This window comes from Coffea arabica, chromosome 4e (genome assembly GCF_036785885.1).
Source record: "Coffea arabica cultivar ET-39 chromosome 4e, Coffea Arabica ET-39 HiFi, whole genome shotgun sequence".
NCBI lineage: Eukaryota > Viridiplantae > Streptophyta > Magnoliopsida > Gentianales > Rubiaceae > Coffea > Coffea arabica.
The window spans coordinates 1,404,218-1,424,732 of record NC_092317.1 but is presented as its reverse complement, the minus strand read 5'-3'; the positions used below and the strand labels follow the sequence as shown (position 1 = coordinate 1,424,732).

General features: G+C 37.7%; 4 protein-coding genes across 4 annotated transcripts; 2 read left to right on the top strand and 2 right to left on the bottom strand.

Annotated features, from left to right (window-relative positions):
- Positions 1 to 663: 663 nt before the first annotated feature.
- LOC113741566 (protein IQ-DOMAIN 6) lies at positions 664 to 3,190 on the bottom strand. Its single transcript, XM_027269105.2, has 5 exons — positions 2,887 to 3,190; positions 2,569 to 2,814; positions 1,854 to 2,081; positions 1,646 to 1,759; positions 664 to 1,572 (listed from the first exon to the last, which is right to left on the bottom strand). The coding sequence occupies exons 1-5, from the start codon at positions 2,950 to 2,952 to the stop codon at positions 925 to 927; spliced, it is 1,302 nt and encodes a 433-aa protein (XP_027124906.2). The 5' UTR covers positions 2,953 to 3,190; the 3' UTR covers positions 664 to 924.
- A 1,538-nt stretch (positions 3,191 to 4,728) lies between these two features.
- LOC113742418 (IQ domain-containing protein IQM1-like) lies at positions 4,729 to 6,545 on the bottom strand. Its single transcript, XM_027270254.1, has 8 exons — positions 6,400 to 6,545; positions 6,195 to 6,309; positions 5,996 to 6,061; positions 5,783 to 5,871; positions 5,590 to 5,677; positions 5,232 to 5,484; positions 5,053 to 5,153; positions 4,729 to 4,884 (listed from the first exon to the last, which is right to left on the bottom strand). Exons 1-8 carry the CDS (start codon positions 6,543 to 6,545, stop codon positions 4,729 to 4,731), a joined length of 1,014 nt encoding a protein of 337 aa, XP_027126055.1.
- Positions 6,546 to 8,532: 1,987 nt separating this feature from the next.
- On the top strand, positions 8,533 to 10,833 carry LOC113741634 (uncharacterized). Its single transcript, XM_027269220.2, has 3 exons — positions 8,533 to 8,650; positions 9,298 to 9,520; positions 10,449 to 10,833. Coding segments are annotated over exons 1-3 (267 nt in total). The 5' UTR covers positions 8,533 to 8,607; the 3' UTR covers positions 10,450 to 10,833.
- Positions 10,834 to 17,212: 6,379 nt separating this feature from the next.
- Positions 17,213 to 20,227, top strand: LOC140005855 (coatomer subunit zeta-1-like). Its single transcript, XM_072046983.1, has 6 exons — positions 17,213 to 17,390; positions 17,568 to 17,727; positions 18,202 to 18,349; positions 18,454 to 18,531; positions 19,461 to 19,545; positions 19,965 to 20,227. The coding sequence occupies exons 1-6, from the start codon at positions 17,367 to 17,369 to the stop codon at positions 20,022 to 20,024; spliced, it is 555 nt and encodes a 184-aa protein (XP_071903084.1). The 5' UTR covers positions 17,213 to 17,366; the 3' UTR covers positions 20,025 to 20,227.
- The last annotated feature ends 288 nt before the right edge of the window (positions 20,228 to 20,515 follow it).

The following is a 20,515-nucleotide window of genomic DNA, read 5'->3' as shown; positions in this document are numbered from 1 at the left end:
CAACTGGAATAATAATTTGTGGGAGTTTTCTGCATTTAACCCTTGAAAGATTGCACATTTGGGGAGTATTTCATATCAATAACTTCACATTGCGAGGGAGAAGAGCTTGAGCAGAATTTGAGATGCAGGCTCAATTATGTCATTTTTTGGTGAGGCTCGGCTCCTACCGATAGTGACTGATGCCTGCTGTAACGGAGCTTCTTTTTCGTTATGATATATTATTGTTTTCTTGAAGTTTTTAGGTGTATAAAACTACGTTAGAGAACTTAAATGGACTGTTGTATTTTTTGGAAGAGATTCGGAAAAAAATATTCCTGTAACACTTAAATGGAAATTTTACACGTGAAATGAAAAGGTAATTGGAGAAGTATCAAAAGAATCCTATGAGTTTTTTTTATCCCTTCCCAAGAGTTGCAAGCCAAACAGAGGCCTGCTTATGACTTGAAGAATAAAAGGTGATCGATCAACTAGAAATTTGAGAAACGGGAGAAGGTAAAATTTTTTGGTCGACAAGTACACAATCCATAACGCGTCAACAAAAATCTTGACAACAAACATAAATTATTTTAGCTTTCAGGCATCAGCAGCAAGACAGCAACTTTTCACTGCACAATAGAAGAGAAGATGACCTGAAAAGCACCAGACAGCCCCCGCGCACTAAGATAGACAAGCTCATTTCTATTAATTCTGTACCAAGTATTAAGGAGCAGAACTATTCTTAGTATCAACTGTCTTTTCAATGAACCTAAAGCGTCTGTAATAACATAGGCAAAGCAACCAAGTGTTTTGATAAATAAAGCTATTCTCTACAGCAGGGCAAAATCAAGCCAACAAGATGTTGAATTTGTTCTAGACCATCTTCTTGAGCGGTAGACAGGATTTAAGTCTGTAATTAGCAGTCAATAGCTTGCTGCATACCATCTTTCAACTTCTCATACGATTATATTTACCCAACTGAACAGGTGGATAAAGATCCTTGCACAACTGGACTGAATGAAGATCTGAATCAGCACTCCTCCTGTTTATGCTTCCAGAAAATGAGCTTGGCTTCCTGTAAAATTGTAGGTTATCAGCAGAGCGCATCTGCATGCTACGAGACTGATATGGGGAAGCTCTCTGCTTGGCCTTGATAGATTCTGTGGCATTCATGAAGCTAAGCTTAATACCATATCCATCCACTGGAGCCTCATTTGACCCTGGAGTTTCAGAAGTTGACAAGGATGAAGTTGATGTGGTGCTCTCATCGTATAAACATTCAGACCTTGGATCAGAGGATGTTCGAATAAGCTTATCATCTGTTGACGGTCGTGCAGAAATCCTAGTAGAAACCTTGTTTCGCCTAATTTTGACCGAATCATTCTCTAATGAATTTGAAAAGGACCCAACACTGTCGCGGTCATATTTCGAAGAAATTGGAGTCATATCCAATGAGCTCGTATGGAATCCTTCCATCAGCCTACTCTCCCATGGCTTGGTTGCCATCCAACGTTCCAGCCAGCTTAGTCCAGAATTGTGCTTGTTCATATTGTCACCAGATAATGCCCTGTTTGAATACGGCTTCCTTCTAGATTGCTGTAATCAAAACATGTGAATCATATTACTGAAATCTGATAAGAAATGCCAAGAATTATCTTAAGTACATTACCCGTTGAGCAAGTGCATATGCAATGGCCCTTTCCCTTTTGACTGCTCCTTCTTGCTTCATTTGTAACTTAGTTCTTACTTCTTCCACTGTACCACAACTGTTACACCACCCAGTCTGCAATTTACAGCACAAAAACATGGAAGTTCACTAATTTTTTCAATTCAGAATCAATACATGATATTTGACTGAAAATCACAGCCCAGTATACCTCTGCCTGTTTGATCATATCAGCTTGGTCTTCATTTTCTGATACACAATTTTTCAGAGACTGTCCTTCTAGTGATGTTTGGATGCAATTAGCTCTAACTCGAGCTTGAACTCGCACCAAAGCCTGCATACACCTCAGGGTCACAGCAGCTTGCTTTCTAACCTGTCGACCACGAAATATTGCCTGTAGCCTGACTAGTGCTTTCAAGGCCCTAAGAGCACGTTTTGCCTACAATTGTCATAAATATGCCCCGAGTCAGAAACAAAATCTCTCAAAAAATAGAAATTTTAGACCATCAGAATTTAACTTGATTTTAAAACGATTGCCTAAGAACAAGGAAAGAAAATTTATTTCTACAAACCATCTGATGAGGTATTTGTCCCACGACCAGGTACCAAATACAGCCTAATAAAAATCCAGGGGTATGAATATCATAATTGAACGGCTAGTTGTCAGAATGATCCAACATACAACCTCTTAACAAAGAAGGAGAAAAATTACAAAGGAACAACAAATTTTTTAACTTCGACTCTTGCATTCCAGGAGTAAACTTGTACACATAATTGCAGTACTAGACTTCAAATTCCAAATGCAACGAAGAAAAGAATAACAGAATTAGGCAAATTTATTTTGTTATCTAAGACAAGATCACAACTGTAACTGCAGGATGTGCTTAATAAGCGAGTAGTTAATCGTGAAAATGTATAACAGTTACCAGAAAAGCTCGAAATACGATCTGGATTCTAATAGCAGCCCATTCTTGCCTGAGCACTGAGAAGTCTATGTGCGGAGCTCTAGCCACAGCTGCGGCCATGGCACTCTCATACCCACATGATGAAGATTCAGATTCTTCTGATTCAGGCGTCCGCCCGCCTCTTTTCACCCCTCTGGACATCACTGACAGCCCACCAGATGTAGTCCTCCATAGCTTCCATTTTTTGCTCTTCCCACTACCCTTTTCCTAAAAAAGGAGGAAAATTTCATGATTACATGGTACGAAAGCAAGTGAACATGGAATCAAACTTGAGCTTACATGATCGCAAGACTGAGTCTTTTTGAGTGAAATCAACGATTTAATCCACTTTGCTGAAGCACCCATTAGAAATACGACCCCTTGTTCTTAACTCGGGGCTCTCTTTGATTTTCAAACGAGATGTTTTGTGTGAAGAAAAACGGGTTGAGAAGACGAGCAAATTGTAGAAGGATTTAAATGGGGAGAAAGGGGTTTGGAGAGTTTAATACTCCCCAGATGCAGAGGTGTTAAGGAGTTTAAATTTTGAAATTTGGAAGGAAAGAAAAATAATAATAAAGGTCAGTTTTGTAACGGATAGCCGTTTCAAAAACGAGATCATGACCTTTTTGGTTACCTTAATTCTGGCAAAGGCAAAGGAACCGACGTTGTTTTAGCTTTATATATTTAAATAAATCATTAAATTGCCTAGGACTAGGAGTAGGAGGAGGGAGTGAAAAAACCAAAAAAAAGTTCGGGAAAATGGGATTCGATGAAGTGTACGGCACGCGCGACTGGGCTTTGATGAGTAATTAGTAGGTTAATTACTTATAATTTGATCGGGTTCGTTTATCAAATTCAAAACTACGCTCCTGGGGGGGACCTGACCTCGTCTTCTAATCCTCTTCTTTTGAGATTGGAGTTGGCCCATTCTGATTCTGGAGCGTCAGAACCTTCCGTGCCCAATGATCCACCACATGCCCCCGTATTTGTCCTTCATTCTGTTTCTGTGGTTCGTTCGTCTTATGAAAATCCTCCTCAATTGATCAAAGAGTTCCCCAATCCCCATATATGACCATTGCCCAGGTCTACGTGCAGCTCTCCCTCCCCGATAGCATCAAAGTAGGGTAGAGTGTTGATGATGCTAGACCAAAAAAACAAAAAGGCCATTATCCAAGAATTTAATGCTCAATTTCCATTTGGGATATTATTTGGCATATTTTTTTGAAGAAAAGTGCTTTTTCTTATGTGATATAGATGAGATAAAAAAAATAGTTAAAAAATGTATTGATGATATAAACAAATAAAATTTTACAAATAATTGACAATCCAACCAAAACGTTCCGACTCTTTATTGTTAGCTTCGCTCCAATTTTTCACTTACCTATATATCTTGTCTAAGTATTTAACATGCTTTACTAGGGTAAAAAATCAAGAATATTAGAAACTGTTAATTTTTTTTTTTTCTTATTTGAGGTTGTCATGCCTAAACTTAAGTACGCCCAAGCTTCACTTCTTGTCAAGTTACTCCTTTTGTTCTGATGCACTGCAGATAAATGGCAATATTGAATGAAAGCCAAATCTAAACATTCTTCTTGAGAACGGATATAGTGTAGATCTTTTTTTTTTTTTTTGGGGGGGGAGGGGGGGTTGGGAAGCAATAAGTGTTAATCTTGTTTCTTCCTTTCTTAAATTTGCTTATTTTTTCTTAATCCAAAAAAAAAAAAAATGCCTTCGCAAATTTTCCTTGAAATGTTTGGCCGGCTACAGTGCCATTTTTGTTCGATCATAACCATAGAATGATAGAAGTAGCAAATTTATTACTGCTATTATCCGTTTTTGAACATACAACTAGTAGTAATTTATTCATCTTAACCATGAACAGCAAACATTAATAATAAAAAAAAGTTTTTTGTCTAAAACATTGAAGTTTCCGACTAAAGAAAGTCCTAGCCTCTCGCTGGATTTGGGCCGAAAAGTTACTGGAGTTAAAAAAAAATACCTAATACTAGTCATGGGACATAATAATAAAATGTTTACAAGTTGGGACTTTAGCTTGCTAACGACCTGCCCCCATGGCGTGAGGAGGAGTCTTCTTCAATTTTGTAGATTTGTGACGATGAATAATGGTTCCGTTACTGCTCTCTAGAGATTGTTAGCGTCGTATGGATTATCGGCGGTTGACGGATTTTTTCGTGGAGGAGTTCTGACGGTCTCTGAATCTCGCCGCTCTTCTGGAGGAGCGTTTCGTCGTGGTGGTGGTGGCGGTGGCGGAGGAACGTCGTCATCTAAAGGGAATGTCTGCAAACAACATAGCATAGCATATGATCGAGATTGATACGATAATTTTATCTTTTACACACCGATGATGATAAATGACACATGAATGAGTTTAGATGCATTCCACGTATGTATGTAAAATTTAGTGTTTAAATTCAGATTGAAACGAGAAAAAAAAGATAAAAATACCTTGACATGGCTCAAGTCCACATGATGTCCCTCTAAGAAGCGAATATCTCCACGAAATTCTCTTCCGGTGGACGATAATGGCCACTGTACGACCATATAGCCTGGAATGTAGCAACAAAGCCCTTAGAATAATGTCACCCATCAGAAAACATCCTTAGTTTATTATGTAGCATGTTAACACATAAATGCAAGCTTAATTACCTGAAGGGTTCCATTACAAGAAATCAGTCGTCCAGCGGCAATAGTAGCCCCTCCTGCAAAAAAGCTCGAGTGCTGAAACAAGCCTTTTTTCTTCTCTCCTACGTACAATTTCCTTCTTGTGCTCAGAACAAATATCCATTTAGTATCCTCAGGAGTGTCCACAGGACAACCACTTCGCATGTACACAAGCTTCCCACACTCTATGATTACTTCATATGCTTCCCTCTCTTTCTGATCAAGAAAAGTAACAAAATAGAGAGAGATTATCAACTTAATTTGCCGTGGTAAGGCTGAATTTTATCTCGCACCATCTTATCACTCATGATGGACAATTACCGGGCCAAGATATTGGATGCATTGATCTTGCAGAGAAATCCTTGGACACTGATCGAGTGAGACTTCTCTACCATCTCCAAAATCTAGCCTTCATATTTCCTCAATTTTATGCGGTCAAAAACAAAGAAAAGCATTAGGAAGAGCAGAATTCTGGAACATAAACTTGAGCATATTAATTTGTGGGTTTACTTACCAGTAGAAGAAAGGCTGAGGGCTCTGGCTCTTGAGCCATTCAACATAATAAAGGTGTAAATTTCCACCGTAGCGGTGGCATGGATCAATCTGGCATGGGAAATTAAGGAGCAAAGAATAGACAAGGGATAAATAAAGGCATTAGCTTTGCAGCTTAAGAGGATTTGTTTTCGAGCTGAAGTTCAGTATTTGATTATTTTCATAATTTGCTTACTGCTTCTAGCCAGTACTTGAGAACTAATTTTTGAGCCTTCTCATCCACGCACAAACCTTTTACTAACTGCCAAACATGAAAATTGTTCAGGGTCAACTATTTTTTTTCTCGTCTAATCAAGAGACAAAACGCAAGAAATCAGGAGGTCAATTTTAATTGACAAGAAAAAAGGATTCAAAACCAGCCATGAAATTTGTACCTTGGCAACTCGAATTTTAGCTCGTGACCAACGTGAAACAGCAGTTTCCGGTTGCTCAAGGCTGACGAATGTTACAGAGCTTCGCATAAGAGATGTAACATCTAAGATCCTCCACCTACATATATAACCGTGTGGCCATATGAATGAGCTATGCTTGGGGAACAAGTTATCATAGGTGACAAAACATAATGGCTTAGAATCAAACCGTAGCTTCTCCACTGTATCAACAATTTCTTCCGGTCGACATTTGGTTGGGGAAATATTGTCGCCTTTCTGCAATCTAGCTAGAGCTGCATCAAGTTCTTTCATGACCAGCATTGCATGCAATAAATTTGTGGCCTCAGGTATCATCTAAATGAATCGGGTTTCAGGGGAGAGAGTTCACAGAGTCAATCTTGACAGTTCCTCCATCCAGTACAAGAACATCGGGAAGTCATACGGAAAATAATAATAGCAATTAATGTTAAACTAGCAAAGAAGACTGAAAAACATACACTATTTGTTTACCTGAAAATTCCCAAACAAGTTCATCCAACAAAGTCCGGGTTTGAATGCAACAGCTTGACGAGGTTTTCATACTTGCTGAAGTCCTTTATATAGTAATGAGACAAGGTGAGAAACAAACTAAAGTAAATGACAGGGGACACAAAAAATACGGACTGGAGAAGGTTCTTCATTCTTGATAAGAATTGCTCAAGTAGAAACCCGTCCCATTGAAGGGGTTTTGTTGAATTGAACCAAGAATTAAGAACCAACTGTTGCTTTTCTGACTTGTATAAAAATTTCGTCGACGTTTCAGTTTTTGACCCAGTAGTGTTCAAATAAAACCCTCTGCAGTTTACGAAATTTCTGGACATATTTCACCTATGGTTTTGCTAGACCAAAAGATCTAACTCATAAACCTAATGAGAGTAAAAATTATCGTCGAATCTAACGCATGAGTAAAAACTTTTGAACAGGTTTGGACAGTTTCATGCCTAACATTCTGGGTCCAAGAAGCTCTTTATCCTTGACTGTTGAGGGTTCTTAATTAAATGAAGTGAATGAATCGAAGTTTTGTAGTTTAAAGAGAATGTCAAATGTTTGTTTGGACACAAAATGTTTTTCCTTGGAAAATGTTCAAGTCGTTTCCTGAAGAAAGACATATATCTTCGATCGGCATCTTCTTCAAATATTTCTTTCTAATTAAACGGCAAAACTGTATCGCAATCATTCATCGATCATACCTGAATAATAGCAATTCACAGAAATTCAACACTAACACCCAGGAAGCAAACAACCCCTTTTTTCCCCAGTGCAAAACGTCTACTACCAATGAACTTCAAGGTGCGAGCTTGGCACGTTCTTTTGAACCAGTCGCCATATGACTCTGCGGTTTCATATATACAAAAATTCGCGACTTTTTTTTTTTTTTTTTCAAGCGAACTGCAGTTTTAATTCCATATGTTTAGAGTATGAATCCAACTGGTCATTAAAGTTTAGATGAAAATAAATATGGCCTCAAATGTTTAAATTTCTAAGCACATTTAATTTTAATGACTGATTTTTACGAATTACTACCATAATCAGGTCAGTGCTGGCAACTAATTTTTTTTGAAAATTTTTTAAAATATCAATCAAATGTTGCTAGTCAAAATCTGAAATAAAAGATGATTAATTACCTACAAGTCCATCACGTGAGTAATTAGTAAGAAGTTGCTATAACACAATAGGAAATAAAATATTTACAAAAAAGTTGGTTTACAACAAGTTGCTATATAAAATCTTTACTTTTGTTCCGAGAACTCTACTTTTCTAGAAGTTATTTACTTTTTAAAACCGAATTTGGGTTAAGACTTTTTTAGAAAGGTGATTAATTACCCATAGTTAAAAAAAACAACCTACTGTATTGTTTTTGGTTTTTTTTTTCCCCAAATTGGTTGTAAACATGTTGCTATAATAGAATAGGAAATAAAATCTTTACTTTTATTCTGAGAACTCTATTTTTCTAGTAAGTAAGACTTTTTTTTATTAAATTGAGTTATTTACTTTTTGAAAAAAAAATTTGAAGGGTGGGTTTTCTTATTAACTTTAATTATTTTTATTTGCTCGCTCAACGTTAAATTGATTTTTGCTTTTTTTTTATTTTTTAAATTGTACAAGGACAAAGAAAAGGAAGCTGGGGAGGGCCAGCAACTAATTTGTATAATAGGACCAGTGAACTAGGCCCAGTTCTTGACAACCTTAACTTTTTGGTTGGACACATGTATTTCTGAAGCATTAGATTTGGGTGTACCCAAACCATTTAGGCCCAGTAATCTTCACCGACCAAGTGTCCATTTTAATTGCTTCCGAAAAACACAAAATAGATCAGCCATTAAGAAGAGAAAATAAACAAAGGATAGTGCCTGATTACAAGTTTCAAATTATACCTATGGCAGAAGACAGTACGAAAGGGTTCTCATCCTCGTCTCCGGGTAAATTTTCGACCATTTTTACCTTTGGACATCTTTATACTATTAGTTTATTGCTTTTCTTTCTGGGACCCTTTCCCTCTTTCTCAGTTCATTTCTTTTTCCTTTCCTTTCTGTTCATTTTGGTGTGTGTGATTCACGAATGATTGTGCAAAACATTCTTTAATCCGCATGTGATAACTGAAAATTATGCCAAAAAGAAATAATCTTGGGTTTGTTGTAAGAGTTAACATTATTCTGAATTCATGGGGTCGGGGTGCTATTGATTAAGAAGTACAAAATCAGTACATCCGTCTGGTAAAGGATACTATTTTGCAGAACCTTTTTTTAATTTATTCAGTACCATCCCAAAATCTAATCTTGGAGATGCTATATCTATCCTCTAGGCAGCTCTGACTTTTGTATATTGCATGCCGTCCAGATAAAATGAAAATGAGCTTTGCATTGTATTGAACAAAAAGTTTTGTTCTTTTTGGACCCAAACCTAACATACGAGTTACTGATTCCGAAAATCCTCGAATATTCCTAGGACTATGATGTATTGGGGGTTTTATTGTCGTTGTCTTTAAGGTTTGCGCTATGCGGTGGAACGAAGAAAGTAATGTTGTTGACTATATGTTTTTGGGGTCATTGTTGTTGATCTGATGCAGATAAGAAACATGTGAAATCACCTGATTTGATTGAACGAGCTAAAGAAGAGATTGAGGCAGTCTTTCATGCTGGGAAATCACCTCGTCACCACAAGGAAACCCACGGAACAAGCGATGACATTGATGATAAGACACCGGTTGATGAAGTTAAGGGACCGAGTGTATTTCATAGAGTGAAGGAAGAGATTGAAGCTGTTGTGGAAGCAGTTCACCCCAAGAAATAGTATGATTCTGTTTTGCCCTTAGTTGCTTTTCAGGAATGCTATGTGAAGCACCTTCCTATTTGACCCCAACAGTTCTAATCTTTAACATTTGGAATATAAAATTCTTGTCCTTTGCTACACAAACGTTCTGTGGCATGCCAGTTGTGGATTCTTTAAAGTACATTGTTGATGACTCTACTTCTAGAACGTGATTGACCATGGATTAGCGAACAGTTTTTAATTCTTGTTAAATGGTTCCCAACATTCATATTTATGTACACGATATGTTTCTTTGGGATTGTGCATTCACACTTGCATGTCCCTGATGCTTTTTCTCAAACTTGTCATGAAGCATGAATTAAGCGGCTTAGATAGTTTTGCGCATATAATCCAAGACTATGCAGCAAAGTTTACATTAGCCAGTTTCTTGTGCTCTGGATTGTTGAAGATACATCTATTTGGATACGATTCTCTTGACAGATGTTTGCTAGGTGTCAGCTTTATGAATTTATTCAGTCTGCAATGAAGTGAAGAAATGCGACCAATTATTGTCTTATACTGCTGTAACAATTCTGCCTTACTTCTTTCTTTTCGTGATTCTAAGAAGAAGAGGCTTCCTACTCCTCACAGTTTTTGTTGAAGCTTGTTGTAATCCCACTTCGAATCCAACTTTAAAGTTGTGGGAGTCATGGTGTTGAATGCAGCATTTGAGCCTGTTGGGCTTTCCTGCAAGGACTTCTTTGGTTGTCCTGTGAAGTAGCTAAATAACAAATTTCAATTTACGCACACGTTGAAGGAAAATCTCATGTTTACATCTGTTTGCTTTTTGTTACTGCCGTTGTGTCTGATCCGAGCGGAGTAACCTTCTTAGGGGAAAATGTGCTTTGCTTATTGGAGCTGTTTTGTTCCTTGTTGGACTTGCATTTATTGGATGCTACGACTTTGCAGGATTGGTTTGATTACCTTTAGATTTGGGGGCCGGTCTCTGTTCCTGAGGTGCTCTGATGAAATGAAACCGTGAATAAAGAGGGAAGGTATTCCGGGGGATTTCCCTTGAACAATGTGATTTTAGCCTTTGATATCCTGGCTGATTCAGAGATGTTTTACAAATCTTGCCCTATAGGTGCATGAGAGATGCGTGTTCTTGCGTAGAAAAAACCTCTATTATCTGGAGACATCATATTTGAGTCTTTTTTTTTTCCGTCTATTGCTATCATTTGCATCTACTTTTATTCTTAGTGTAACCTATACCAAGGGAGTGACTCAACAGGGTCATAGTCACGGGCTACTGAATTTTTTTTTCGTCTATTGTGATTATCTACACTTATTGCTATTTCTACTTTTAACCTATACTAAGGGAATGACCCAACAAGGTTACGAACTGACATTTGAGGGAGTGACCCAACAGGATCACAGGCGTCATCTTTGAGTCGCTCAAGACATTTATTGGCGTAAAATGGGGTGCCGAAGTCTGGAAAGTAAAGGATGCAAACTAGCGTCCACTAGAGGAAGGTTATGAACCTTTTTTTTAAAAAAAAAAAAGAAGGCTTTGAACTTTGAAATACCCTTATCAGCCTATCCCTTCAAGAATCAGAAGTTCAAAACATTCTTTCCATTTTCTAAGTAGTCTACTTTCCAATATTTTCTCCTCTTCTTCAATTCTTATTGCTTCAGAAAAAAAAAGGTTAAATTACCTTTTACCTCCTTCTGATTTAGTTCTTTATCACGTAACCTCTTTATGGTTTAAAAACTTATATATAACTCTTTCATGTTTGGGTTAAAGTGTGATAGTTAGTTTTTTCGTTAAAATTAACGGTCAATAGTAAAAAGTAAAAATGAAACTAATAAATTTATCCTTGCACTACTTTTTTTTCTTTTTTCCATTACTTTCTCTATTTTCTTTTTTTTTTTTCAGAAGAGAATAGAAGAGGAGATGATTTTAAAAACCTAAACTTTAGTCTACAAAATCTTAATTTTCTCCAAATACAAAATAGAGGGAAGGGAAATAAAAAATAAATGAATAAGAAACAAAAAAAGATGGAAGGAAAATATAAAACAAATAAATAAGAAACCAAAAATACAAAATCTTTTTTGACTACAAATATCATCATAGGTTTTTAAATTAAATCTTTAATAGTATTTTTCGGTTCTTATTTATCTATTTTTATTTTTATTTCTTCTTTTTTATGTTAATAGGAAGAAAAAGTAGGTAATGAAAGGGTATATTTGTCAATTTATTAAATTAATTTTGACTTTTTATTATTGAACGTTAATTTTAAAATAAAAACTAACGGTGACGTTTTAATTCAAACTATAAATAGATTTTTAAATCATAAGGAGTTATGTGATAAAACACTAAACTAGGGGATAAAAGGTACTTTATCTAAAAAAAAAAAAAAACCTGTAAGTTTCGGTTAGACATCTTCTCTTCGAGTATTAATTGGCTTGCTTGGATAGCAAATTTTTTTAAAAAAAAATTTCGCTTGCATCATAAATACATTTTTCAATATACTTTTTTATATTTTCAATCACCTTTTTATCTCATATATATCACATCACAAAAAGTGTTACAGTAATTATTCCAAACAAAAAGCATATTAGGTGGACAAAAAGCAAAGGGGGTGGCAGGTCAAAAGCCGAAGAAACAAAAAGCATTGCATAAGAAATGGAAGCGAAGGACTATTTTCTTCGGGGGCTTTTTGGTGCTCTGTGAGTAATGGTTGAAGCTAAGGAGATGCAGAGTATAGTGGAAGTGAAGGACTACTTTCTTCGGGGGCTTTTCAGTGAGCGATCAAATCATCAGATCACCAGGGATTACCAGTTTTCGCAAAGATTGCTAAACCAAATCGTGCAGACTCTAGAGTAATGTAACTCATCCCGCTCAATGCAAGACAGGCTGAGTTAGCGAGTTGGTTTAGCAATTCTGGAAGACCCTCTCACAAAGATTAAAATCCTGGCTACTGTTAAAGCATCATTTCTGTTGCAACCATCCTAGGATTGTAGGATACAAAATTAAAAAGTATGAAAAAAGAGAGAGAGAGAGAGGGGGGGAGGGAGGGGGACTTGGAACGCATATCAGGTGCAGTTAATCTTTATCAACTCGCGCTGCATTACCCACCAAAATTATTCTTTTACTAGGTAACAGTTCACCAATGACTGATAGCGGGTTGAGTGCGAGTACAAGAGTCTATCGCCAGCTATCTCGACTTATGTAGCAGCTAGTCATCAGTGGCTCAGTAATTAGCATACTAAAAAGTGTCTGATGAGAGAGCATTGAATGGTGCAATCAGCTTTCCTTTTCTTGAAGCTTTCTTCTCCGCTTCGGTTTTGCAGTTGCATTACATACCTCAAGAAGCCTTTATAAGTATGAAATAATTGGCTCCTCATGCTCATATAATAGTAAATGCTTCTTTTCAATGAGTACCACACCTCTCAAGAAGCTAGATAGCTGGGGTTATCATTCACTTCTCGATTTCCACCTCAAAAACAAACTGGAAATTCAATGCTGATGATATCAGGTGCTCTTCTTTACCCAGGATAAGAAAAAGGGTTGCTTTGTTCTTGATCTAAAGGATCTAATGAGCTACGATTAAACCTCTAGGTTGAAAATTGTGTTAGTGGACAAACAAAGGTCGGTCCCCAGTGTATCAGATGTAGACATACTACCCCCCGCCTGTATTCGAAAGTGCCACAGTACAAGATATACGACGCCAAGAATACAAAATTTTGAAGTAGTAATGAGAGTCAGAGACTACACAAGTATTTGAGCAGCATTTTATAAATGGGAAATTTGTCAAATTGATCTCTAACATTTTCACAAAAAACCTTTTTTAGTCCCTAACATTTAAAATCAGCCAGAATAGTCCCTAACAAATAAATTATGAGCCAATTTGGTCATAATGCTCGTATTTGCTCATTTCTCCGACTAAAAACAGCACACCTTTCTCACATGAGCATAATTTGAAGAGCAAAATCGGAAAACATTCGTTAATCCATGATTTTACAGGCAAAATCCCCTTTGGATTCCTATTACTTTTCTCTTTTTCCCTCGACACCATTTTGCAAACTAGCCGGAAACCATCAACAAATAAATATTGTGTTTGGATTGCATTTTCCGTCATTTTTCATGGAAAAATTACTGTAACAATTTGATATATGTGAGGGAAAAGGATGATAGGGAAATGTGATCACGGAAAACGATAATATTTTGCGACGGAAACAAACAATCCAAACAAGGCAGAATTCACCTTCTCAGTCAAAGCAGCTTTTGCACTTTCCTTGATTTCCCTGTCCCCATATCAAACCCCCAAGCCCTTCTTCAATTTCACCATACCTCTCAAAATAATTCAACAAAGTCTCAGAACTCATCTCAGTTGGTTGGCACATTCTCCACCAATTTTATTGCTGACAAATCCATCAATTTTATTGCTGGGGTTTTCTAAGCCAAGCAAGAAAGACTTAACATTCTTGAAAGTAACAAAACCATAGACTTTTGATAAAAATCTTGCGGTAGGATGGGATGTCATCAACGATGGAAAGAACAGTATGGAGAATGCTAGGATGGACAATCGCAGCTTCTGAAGGATTCAACAATTTGGGATTTCATGAAGGATTGCAAAATGCAAAATTTCACCTTCTTCAAACTTCAAGTTTTCTGGTTCTCTTGAGATCATCATGCTTTGGATTAGTGGTGATGGTGGAATGCATCTGATGGAGTAGGTGCAGGGAAAATGACTCAAGATTGACTCTAAGAGGAGTGGGTGGAGTTATGGAAGAGTAGCCATTGAGAACTTGAGCTTTGAAGAGAATATTCTCTTTCTTTAAGAGTCTAAAACCATGGATTAACGAATGTCTTCCGATTTTGCCCTTAAAATTATATCCATGTGAGAGAGGTGTGCTATTTTTAGTCGAAAAAATGAGCAAATACGAGTATTATGACCAAACTGGCTCATAATTTATATGTTAGGGACTATTCTGGTTAATTTTAAATGTTAAAAACTAAAAAAAATTTTTGTGAAAATGTTAGAGATCAATTTGGCAAATTTCCCTTTATAAATTAGACTGACCATTGATGCACGGGTAACGGTAGAGTTTCAACTTATGAGAGGAAAATGGCCAATTTCTTCGTTCCTAAACTTTTGCATTAGCATCAATTTGGTCCTTAACTTTTATTCCTAATAAATTTGATACGTGAACCTATTTTGCGGTTCCAATTAAGAACCTTTGTGACAGCACCACCACTTAAAACTGATTTAACTCTTAGTTGAGTAATTAAATGGGAGTATATTGAAAATATCATTCATGGGGTTATAATAAATGAAATAAATCATATAAAAAATCACTAGATAAAAGTTTTAAATCGTTTGAAGAATCACTTAGACAAGGCTTTTTTAAAATTTAATCTCGTGACTTTTTAGTTGGTCAATTAGTAGTTAAATCAATTTTAGGTGGTGCCGCTGTCACGAAAGTTTTTAATTGGTATCGCAAAATAGGTTTACGTATCAAATTGATTAGAAATAAAAATTAGGAATTAAATTGACACTATAACAAAAAAGAGTTTAGGGATGAAATTGGCCATTTTTCCGCTTATGAGCCATTTTTAGTTTTTGTTCTCGTCCTTGCAGGAACAGAGGAAATAGATTGTTTGCACCATGCAGGAAGTCGCACAATAGAGAAATACTCGGGACGCATTTGAAAAAGTTTCATATCTCATAGATCAACATGAAAGGCAGGTAGAGGTAGATGGTCCAGGTTGTGAGAAGCAGCAGGTGAATGATTTAATGTCTCGGACATTGATACTCAACAGATCAGAGTGACTTACAACTAGCAAGTTATAGGATCTGTGCCTGGATTTCTTTTCTTCCACTTACGGAAAGCCATCAGGGAGAAAATAAGAAGACTCTGCAGCCTAGTAGTACGAGTTTCTGAATCCCAAAAAATGTTAAAGCAGATCTAGCCTGAAGGGACCCCACATCTGACTCAGAGATAGATTGGGAGAGAAAAGTTTGCTTGTATCCAAAGACAGAAGCAGCTGTAGAGTGTAGATGAGAGGAGGAGCAATCGAGAAACAAAATAGTCGTAAGGACAAGAGCTATTGACTTGTCAATTGAGGGAAGCAGAGTTAACCATATGGTTCTTTGTACACTTTTTCTGGCAGATATAAGAGAATCCCTTGTTTGATAAGCAAAATCTATCGATGCAACTCAAATCAAATGGCCGAGTGAAGTCCGAGAAATTTCTGAGATGTATGTGGTGCCAGCATACCAGTGGTGTATAGGCAAACGGGCAGCAAGTCTTGCCCTTTTCTTCCCTCTTTATATACTACTATCTTGCAATCATGCATAAGGCCCCGCAGTGACTGTAATCCTTCCCATCCCCAAATCATTCATTCCACCGTTGTCGTTTTCCTTCTTGTCTTTTAAGTTTTAAACTTTGGGGTTGCCTCATTATCATCATCACACACTGATCATTCAACTTGTTTGAAGAAATGAGGGGCTGTCAATTCTTGCTTTTTATCTCAATCATGCACATGCTAAATTTGGTTTGCATAACCAGCTGCAGGCCCCTCGTGCCAAATGGTGGCCATGCTTTTCACTCAGGTGAATTCCTTCTTTCAGGGCTCTCTCTACCTTGTGACTTCTTTCCAGTGCAGCATTTTCGTGCGTCAACTCTGCGTTTTTGGGTGCTCTGATTTGTTGACACTTTTTTTTTTTTTTTGTGGTCAGGGTCCTCAGGGACAGAGCAGAGTCCCCCGTCTTTGAACAAAAGCGTGAGCTTGGTGGACAAGGTCCCTCTCCCACCCGGCGGAGTAGGAGAGGAAGTAAAGAACGGAGGAGGAGGAGGAGGAGAAGAGAAGGAAGAAGTTAGCAGAAGAATAGGATCAAGTCCACCAAGCTGCGACCACAAGTGCTTTGGATGCATGCCATGTGAAGCCATTCAGGTGCCAACCACCCACGGCCGGGTGGGAGTGCAGTATGCAAACTATGAACCTGAGGGCTGGAAATGCAAGTGCGGCCCTACCTTCTACACTCCATAGATGATCCCACATATATAGCCCCACTTGCAGCTGATATGCTGAAGAGAAACTAGATGCAAGCTTCATTCCATAATGTAACTACCACTCTGAAGAGTCAATAATCTTCTTATTTGGATAAATTCGGTGGTGGTTTTTCAACTTCTCATTTGGTTTAAATCACATAAAGCTTTTCTCCTGACACAGCTCTAGCATGGGCATATGACCATCAAGATCCAAGCAGTTAGATCTAATAGAACCCAACAAATCAATCAATCCAAGTAAACTTTTCAACGCCTATTACTAACAAATAGCTGGAAATTGTGGATTAATTTGGCTCTTTGCATGGGCTTTGTAGTGGTAATGAATACAAAGTTTGTTGACATGCACTATAATGTCGTCACAGACCTTTAATTGCCCCATCTGGCACTTATCAACATCCGCCTTATCTCACACGAAAAAAAAAAAAAAAAAAAAATTCCCTATAAATAAAGCTTAATAATAACAAGTAGTAGTAATTCTCGTCGTGAGCAAGCATGCAAGTTACTACTTCCAGGTTTTATTAGAAGTGATAACTGATTGGGCTGATTTTAGGCCCACAACATTGAACTTCATGAAGTTATAGCCCATAGCTTTCTGCTAAGTTTCTTTCAAGATGAATGAGAGCCCATATATTACCACCACCAACGAACGTTTTCTCACCCAAGCCAACGCCGCAAAGAGCTACTTAAAACAAAACCACCGGTCCCCCAAACCGAAAAAAAAAAGCCCACCCGCCTGAAGACGCCGATCCCCGATCAACTTTCCGACAGGATATACACTCCGTCAGAAATCACATTCCAGCTCAAAAAACCATGTCTGCCTTCTCCATCTCTCGCGTAGGTGAAAGGTTTCTTTTCTTAATCATGACGCAGATTTAGATCCGACGATGTCTGTCTGGCATTTCGTCGAACTGCTTTCCCCCGATCTATTCATATTTCCCATTTCTCACTCTTGGCTCATAAGTACTGCATTTGCATTTTGAATTGTGGGTGGTAATCCTGGAATTTTTGTAGGAGGCTTGCCCTACCATAAAGAACATCCTCTTATTGGATTCTGAAGGAAAGCGGGTGGCGGTTAAGTATTTTTGTGATGATTGGCCTACAAACGCTGCAAGGTTAGCTTTTGAGAAGTCTATCTTCACAAAAACTCAGAAGACAAATGCCCGCACTGAAGGTAACCTTGCTTCTCCAGGAATCCCATGTAGTTCATTTTTTAATAGTAATCGATTTTCTATCAAGATATCTTTGAAGGGTCCAACGTTTATTCGTCGTCAGGGAAATTCGATAAACTATGCTCTTATATTGTTTACTGGAAGTGGAATTAGCCTGAAAGAATCATGGGACTGATTCGGATTTAGGAACGTCTATTTACATTTCCTGCTTTAAGGGAGTGCAAATGTGGGCTTTTGTGAATTCTAAGAGATCAGTGCTGATAAGTCGGTCTCAACGTTTTTTAGGATAGAATACTCTGCACATTCATGTGATTTAGGCTGATTCTGGAGAGGGATCAGGTGCTACTGTCGGCCTGATGAATCCACTAGTGAGCGACGGGCCCATTCGGGTTGCCTCTGGGCACTCTCCTCTTGAGCCCCCCGCCTTTTCTCCCTGGGGGAAAAATTGTAATCTCTTTTGTTGTTTTGATCTCCAGCGGAGATAGCAATGCTGGAGAGCAACATTGTTGTGTACAAGTTTGTTCAAGATCTACACTTCTTTGTGACTGGAGGTGATGAGGAAAACGAGCTGATATTAACTACTGTTCTCCAAGGTTTTTATGATGCTGTTGCCTTGCTTCTCAGGTATTGCACTTTGAATATGTAGGCTTCCTTTTGGATTTAACTGGACCAATGCTGCCTTGAAGGTATTGTCTTTCTTTTAGTTAATCAAGCATGCTTTGTTTCAGGAACAATGTGGACCAAAGGGAGGCACTTGAGAACTTAGATCTGATTCTGCTGTGCCTTGACGAGATTGTTGATGGGGGGTAAGCTATTTGCTTCTGCTATGACATATACTGCCAGTGTGTAGCTTTGCCTCAAACCTTGTATTGAAAATTCTTTTATTCTCATGGATTACTTCCCAAGTCTTAAGGAGGTTGGGGTTGATGATAGAGATAGAAGCCTGTCTCTTAATAGAACTTCCAGTTTGTCGTTTTGATGTGTAATTTTAAGCTTTGTATGTGATATTGTTCTCTTCAATCTTCTTTTTTTTTGAGGGATCGATGCTTCAATCTTTCATGCAGTCAGTTGATTGATTGTTTGCTTAGTAAATTTTGCAAATTGGTGTTTTATCTAATAGGATTCTGACCAACAGTTAGTGGAGTTAACCATCCTTTAAATAATTTTCTATGTGAATTAATTCTAAATAATGTCTGCGCTTAACAGTATTGTTTTTGCCAATTATCATTCGAGCTATTCATGAAGAGTGGGTTAAGATCAATGGGGTATTGCATTTGCAAACTGCTTTCACGATGCCAAATGCTAAAGCTTCACCATTTTCATGTCATTTATTCTCACCTTTGACATGCCGGACCCCAAATTTCGGGGAGCTGTTGACAGATACACTTTCCCCTTGAAGTAGATTGGAACTGGGATGCTAGGAAGCCTTATTCCTCTGTCAAAGGTGAAACTGAAAAATTCTTCACATCCAATGGAAGCTTTAGAACAATTTCTCAATGGGCTTGCACTTGTTTATTGTGTGGACTACATCTTGCTGTTATGTACTAAAAATCATCTTTTCGTCTTAGATTTATATTGTTATGAAGTCTTCATATCAAATGGTTGGGAGTTCCTACATTGCGTGTCCAATTTCTGAATGGATCTTCTGTTATGCTACTTTTTGAACATGTCACGCATGCTAAGTCGCTCGAATGCATGACTTGTGGTTTGTTTACCTCTTTCTTTTGATTGTCAGGATCGTTCTTGAGACTGATGGCAGTATAATTGCTGGAAAGGTAGCCACCCATACTATGGATGATGGTTCACCATTGTCCGAGCAGGTAATTTCGTTCTCTTACTTTCTCTATCATAACTTGCTATTACTTATCACTGGATATTTTAAAGAGGCATATACGTGTGGTTGACATATATAATAAAGATTTTAATTTGCTTGAGAAAGATTAATAAAGGTTTAATTTGCTTATATTTCACCTTTAAGAAAAAAAAAATTTCTCAAATCTCATTTCCAATATTACCTGCAAATGCATCCAAAGACTGGAGATCGCATCTGGGTCGTTACTCAAACGTCAATTAGCTATGGTTATGGTATTATCTTGTGCGTGTGTGATGTGAATAAACATGTGTTGTCCAGTACCTTTAGTCTTTTGGTAAAATTAGTACTAACACTTTAGGAGATTATTCTTACTGAGGTTTTATTTCCTTTGTGCTGACCCGCCGCTTCAACGTTTTCCAAATGCAGACCATTTCTCAAGCTCTGGCCACAGCACGCGAGCATTTGACAAGATCACTGCTTAGATGAAGCTGTCAGTCCTTAGAGAAAATTATCACTTTACTTTTTTGTCCCACCGACCGATTCTTTCTCGTACCTCATGTACTGTTTCTCATGTACCTCTTGTTAACTTCAGTCACGTTCAATTCTTTCTCATGTACTGTTTGCTTGCTTCCCGTGGCCCTCATTCAGAATTAGAAAGCAAAGTCCAAATATAGTGCTCTGTTTTGAAATCTTTTTGTCAATACCACGGAAATTGCAAAACCTTGTGGAAAATTATTTGAAATCTTTATTCAACCCTTTGTTGCCTCTTCTTCTCAAAGGAATGATCCGTTCTTTATTGTTTGACTGAAGTCGTGGTCATGCCAGAGTTACGTCAAATGGTATGTACTGACGATGAGCTGTCTTTTAAAGCATGAGGGTTGAAAATGAGCAATTGAGGTTGGCAGACTCTCTGTACCGTCACACGGTTCGCCTGCAACTGCTCAATGTCAATGGTCGCTCCCCATGACAACTAAGTG